Source organism: Salmo salar, unplaced genomic scaffold (assembly GCF_905237065.1).
Source record: "Salmo salar unplaced genomic scaffold, Ssal_v3.1, whole genome shotgun sequence".
NCBI lineage: Eukaryota > Metazoa > Chordata > Actinopteri > Salmoniformes > Salmonidae > Salmo > Salmo salar.
The window spans coordinates 71501-77500 of NW_025547789.1; the positions used below are offsets into that span (position 1 = coordinate 71501).

Below are 6000 nucleotides of genomic sequence, written 5' to 3' on the forward strand. Positions count from 1 at the left end.
CCCTCTAGTGTTGAGATGCAGTCCCTCAGACCGCTGCACCACCAGGGAGCCCTCTAGTGTTGAGATGCAGTCCCTCAGACCGCTGCACCACCAGGGAGCCCTCTAGTGTTGAGATGCAGTCCCTCAGACCGCTGCACCACCAGGGAGCCCTCTAGTGTTGAGATGCAGTCCCTCAGACCGCTGCACCACCAGGGAGCCCTCCAGTGTTGAGATGCAGTCCCTCAGACCCGCTGCACCACCAGGGAGCCCACTAGTGTTGAGATGCAGTCCCTCAGACCTGCTGCACCACCAGGGAGCCCTCTAGTGTTGAGATGCAGTCCCTCAGACCGCTGCACCACCAGGGAGCCCACTTATGTGGAACTTATTATGTGACTTATTAAGGAAATGTGTACTCCTGGACATATTTAGGCCATAACAAAGGGGTTGAATACTTATTGACTCAGCACATTTCAGCTTTACATTTTTTATTCATATGTAAACATTTGGAAAAACATCATTTCACTTTGACATTGTGGGGTAAATGTGGAGGCAAGTGACACAATAATTACAGGCTGTAACGCAACAACATTTGGAAAAAGCCAAGAGCTGAGAAAACTTTCTGAAGGCTCCATCAGATTAGATGGAAGGATCCTGCCACCAACACCGCCCGGACACCAACACCACACCGACACCGCCCTGACACCGCCCTGACACCAACACCGCCCGGACACCAACACCACACCGACACCGCCCTGACACCAACACCGCCCGGACACCAACACCGTCCTGACATCAACACCAACACCGTCCTGACATCAACACCAACACCGTCCTGACATCAACACCGACACCGTCCGGACACCAACACCTCCCTGACACCAACACCGTCCTGACATCAACACCGACACCGTCCGGACACCAACACCTCCCGGACACCAACACCGCCCGGACACCAACACCGCCCGGACACCAACACCACACCGACACCGCCCTGACACCGCCCTGACACCAACACCGCCCGGACACCAACACCGTCCTGACATCAACACCAACACCGTCCTGACATCAACACCAACACCGTCCTGACATCAACACCGACACCGTCCGGACACCAACACCTCCCCTGACACCAACACCGTCCTGACATCAACACCAACACCGCCCTGACACCAACACCGTCCGGACACCAACACCGTCCTGACATCAACACCAACACCGCCCTGACACCAACACCGTCCTGACATCAACACCAACACCGTCCTGACACCAACACCGTCCGGACACCAACACCTCCCTGACACATTGTCCGGACACCAACACCGCCCTGACACCAACACCGTCCTGACATCAACACCAACACCGTCCGGACACCAACACCACACCAACACCGTCCTGACATCAACACCAACACCGTCCTGACACCAACACCGTCCTGACACCAACACCACACCAACACCATCCTGACACCAACACCGCCCGGATACCAACACCGCCCTGACACCAACACCGTCCTGACACCAACACCGTCCGGACACCAACACCATCCTGACACCAACACCACACCAACACCATCCTGACACCAACACCGCCCGGACACCAACACTGCCCGGACACCAACACCGTCCGGACACCAACACCGTCCGGACACCAACACCTCCCTGACACCAACACCGTCCTGACATCAACACCGCCCTGACACCAACACCGCCCGGACACCAACACCGTCCTGACACCAACACCGTCCTGACATCAACACCAACACCGTCCTGACACCAACACCGTCCTGACACCAACACCGTCCTGACACCAACACCGTCCTGACATCAACACCGCCCTGACACCAACACCGTCCGGACACCAACACCGTCCGGACACCAACACCGTCCTGACACCAACACCGTCCTGACACCAACACCGTCCTGACACCAACACCGTCCTGACATCAACACCGCCCTGACACCAACACCGTCCGGACACCAACACCGCCCTGACACCAACACCGCCCTGACACCAACACCGTCCGGACACCAACACCGTCCTGACATCAACACCAACACCGTCCTGACATCAACACCAACACCGTCCTGACACCAACACCGCCCTGACACCAACACCGTCCTGACATCAACACCGCCCTGACACCAACACCGTCCGGACACCAACACCTCCCTGACACCAACACCGTCCTGACATCAACACCAACACCGCCCTGACACCAACACCGTCCGGACACCAACACCGTCCTGACATCAACACCAACACCGTCCTGACACCAACACCGTCCGGACACCAACACCTCCCTGACACATTGTCCGGACACCAACACCGCCCTGACACCAACACCGTCCTGACATCAACACCAACACCGCCCTGACACCAACACCGCCCTGACACCAACACCACACCAACACCGTCCTGACATCAACACCAACACCGTCCTGACACCAACACCGTCCTGACACCAACACCACACCAACACCATCCTGACACCAACACCGCCCGGATACCAACACCGCCCTGACACCAACACCGTCCTGACACCAACACCGTCCTGACACCAACACCATCCTGACACCAACACCACACCAACACCATCCTGACACCAACACCGCCCGGACACCAACACTGCCCGGACACCAACACCGTCCGGACACCAACACCTCCCTGACACCAACACCGTCCTGACATCAACACCGCCCTGACACCAACACCGCCCGGACACCAACACCGTCCTGACACCAACACCGTCCTGACATCAACACCAACACCGTCCTGACACCAACACCGTCCTGACACCAACACCGCCCCTGACACCAACACCGTCCTGACATCAACACCGCCCTGACACCAACACCGTCCGGACACCAACACCGTCCGGACACCAACACCGTCCTGACACCAACACCGTCCTGACACCAACACCGTCCTGACACCAACACCGTCCTGACATCAACACCGCCCTGACACCAACACCGTCCGGACACCAACACCGCCCTGACACCAACACCGCCCCTGACACCAACACCGTCCGGACACCAACACCGTCCTGACATCAACACCAACACCGTCCTGACATCAACACCAACACCGTCCTGACACCAACACCGCCCTGACACCAACACCGTCCTGACATCAACACCGCCCTGACACCAACACCGTCCTGACATCAACACCGCCCTGACACCAACACCGTCCGGACACCAACACCGTCCTGACACCAACACCCCACCAACACCATCCTGACACCAACACCGTCCTGACATCAACACCAACACCGTCCTGACACCAACAACGTCCGGACACCAACACCGTCCGGACACCAACACCTCCCTGACACCAACACCGGCCTGACACCAACACCACACCAACACCATCCTGACACCAACACCGTCCTGACACCAACACCAACACCGCCCTGACACCAACACCGCCTGACACCAACACCGTCCGGACACCAACACCTCCCTGACACCAACACCGTCCTGACATCAACACCAACACCGCCCTGACACCAACACCGTCCGGACACCAACACCTCCCTGACACCAACACCGTCCTGACATCAACACCAACACCTCCCTGACACCAACACCGTCCTGACATCAACACCAACACCGTCCTGACACCAACACCGTCCGGACACCAACACCTCCCTGACACCAACACCGTCCTGACATCAACACCAACACCGCCCTGACACCAACACCGTCCGGACACCAACACCTCCCTGACACCAACACCGTCCTGACATCAACACCAACACCGCCCTGACACCAACACCGTCCGGACACCAACACCTCCCTGACACCAACACCGTCCTGACACCAACACCGTCCGGACACCAACACCTCCCTGACACCAACACCGTCCTGACATCAACACCAACACCTCCCTGACACCAACACCGTCCGGACACCAACACCGCCCTGACACCAACACCGTCCTGACATCAACACCAACACCTCCCTGACACCAACACCGTCCGGACACCAACACCTCCCTGACACCAACACCGTCCTGACATCAACACCAACACCTCCCTGACACCAACACCGTCCTGACACCAACACCGTCCTGACATCAACACCTCCCTGACACCAACACCGTCCTGACACCAACACCGTCCTGACACCAACACCGCCCTGACACCAACACCGTCCTGACACCAACACCGCCCTGACACCAACACCGTCCTGACACCAACACCGCCCTGACACCAACACCGCCCTGACACCAACACCAACACCGTCCTGACACCAACACCGCCCTGATACCAACACCGTCCTGACATCAACACTGCCCTGACACCAACACCGTCCGGACACCAACACCATCCTGACACCAACACCACACCAACACCAGCCTGACACCAACCACCAGCTTCATTGTCTGGAAAGTGTTGCTACAGCATATTACAACACTGCGCTCACCTCTCACACACAGACGGACGCTACCTGACGGACGCTACCTGACGGACGCTACCTGACGGACGCTACCTGACGGACGCTACCTGACGGACTCTACCTGACGGACGCTACCTGATGGACGCTACCTGACGGACTCTACCTGACGGACGCTACCTGACGGACGCTACCTGACGGACGCTACCTGACGGACTCTACCTGACGGACTCTACCTGACGGACGCTACCTGATGGACGCTACCTGACGGACGCTACCTGACGCTACCTGACGGACGCTACCTGATGGACGCTACCTGATGGACGCTACCTGACGGACGCTACCTGACGGACGCTACCTGACGGACGCTACCTGACGGACGCTACCTGACGGACGCTACCTGATGCTACCTGACGGACGCTACCTGACGGATGCTACCTGACGGACGCTACCTGACGGACGCTACCTGACGGACGCTACCTGATGGACGCTACCTGATGGATGCTACCTGACGGACGCTACCTGACGGTGAGGTGCATGCGTGTGGACAGCAGGTGTTGCAGGTGTGTGTGGAGTTTGAGTGCGTGTGTATGTGAGAGGGCGTGTGTGTGTGAGCGATAGGTGAGCCTGTAACAGTAGCTGGTGTGTGTTAGGTCAGGGTGTGTGTCGGTCTGTGTGTATGTGTCTACGAGCGTAACGTTCTCTACCGTCTCTCTACTGGCCTCTCTGACGACAGCATGAAACTCTGCCTCCTGCCAGTCTGACCCCGCCCAGAAGCTGATGTCATAAACAAATCTCTGTGGAAACAGGGAGAAGGGACGGAACGGTTGCTCCAGCAACGGGCGGAGCAGGAAGTGGTTGAGGAAGCGTGGGTCAGGTGACCAGAGCAGGCGCCAGTCAGGTAGGGAGTAGACCAGTGACGCTAGGAGGTCAAGGTTCAGACACACACTGACGCCATCGGCGAGGTCATCAGCCCACAGCCGGCCTAGCCGTCCCATTGGCTCGGCCGCCAGCCACAGCGACCCCTGCTCCTCAGCCAGGGAAAGCCCGTAGCGGGTCAGCAGACGCTCCAGACTCCGTCCCAGGTCAGGGACTGACTGAGAGGCTTTGGGCCATGCTCCCCAGAGGAGGAGCTGGTGGAAGGCAGGAGGGGACCAGGGACTGATGTGAACTCTCTGAAAGACTAGGCCGCTCACGCCATGCAGAACCTCCTCTCTCTCTCTGCGTTTTCTCTCCCGTCTCAGGATCGCCGTCTGAGGCAGTAGAGAAGGACGCAGCACGTACCCCGCAACACCTACACCCTCCTCTTCCTCACCTACACCCTCCTCTTCCTCACCTACACCCTCCTCTCCCTCACACTCCTCTCCCTCACCTACACACTCCTCTCCCTCACACTCCTCTCCCTCACCTACACACTCCTCTCCCTCACCTCCACACTCCTCTCCCTCACCTCCACACTCCTCTCCCTCACCTACACACTCCTCTCCCTCACACTCCTCTCCCTCACCTCCACACTCCTCTCCCTCACCTACACACTCCTCTCCCTCACACTCCTCTCCCTCACCTCCACACTCCTCTCCCTCACCTACACACTCCTCTCCCTCACCTACACACTCCTCTC

At 58.6% G+C, this 6000-nt stretch overlaps 1 protein-coding gene across 1 annotated transcript in view; it reads right to left on the bottom strand.

Annotated features, from left to right (window-relative positions):
• Nucleotides 1-2995: 2995 nt before the first annotated feature.
• The window catches only part of LOC106563953 (ferredoxin-fold anticodon-binding domain-containing protein 1), a gene marked incomplete at its 5' end in the record, with an annotated part of 17693 nt that continues 14688 nt past the window's right edge, over nucleotides 2996-6000 (bottom strand). The window contains 2 exon segments of the mRNA XM_045711577.1: nucleotides 2996-4695; nucleotides 4874-5770. Of these exon segments, the coding sequence (XP_045567533.1) occupies nucleotides 4898-5770 (873 nt within the window).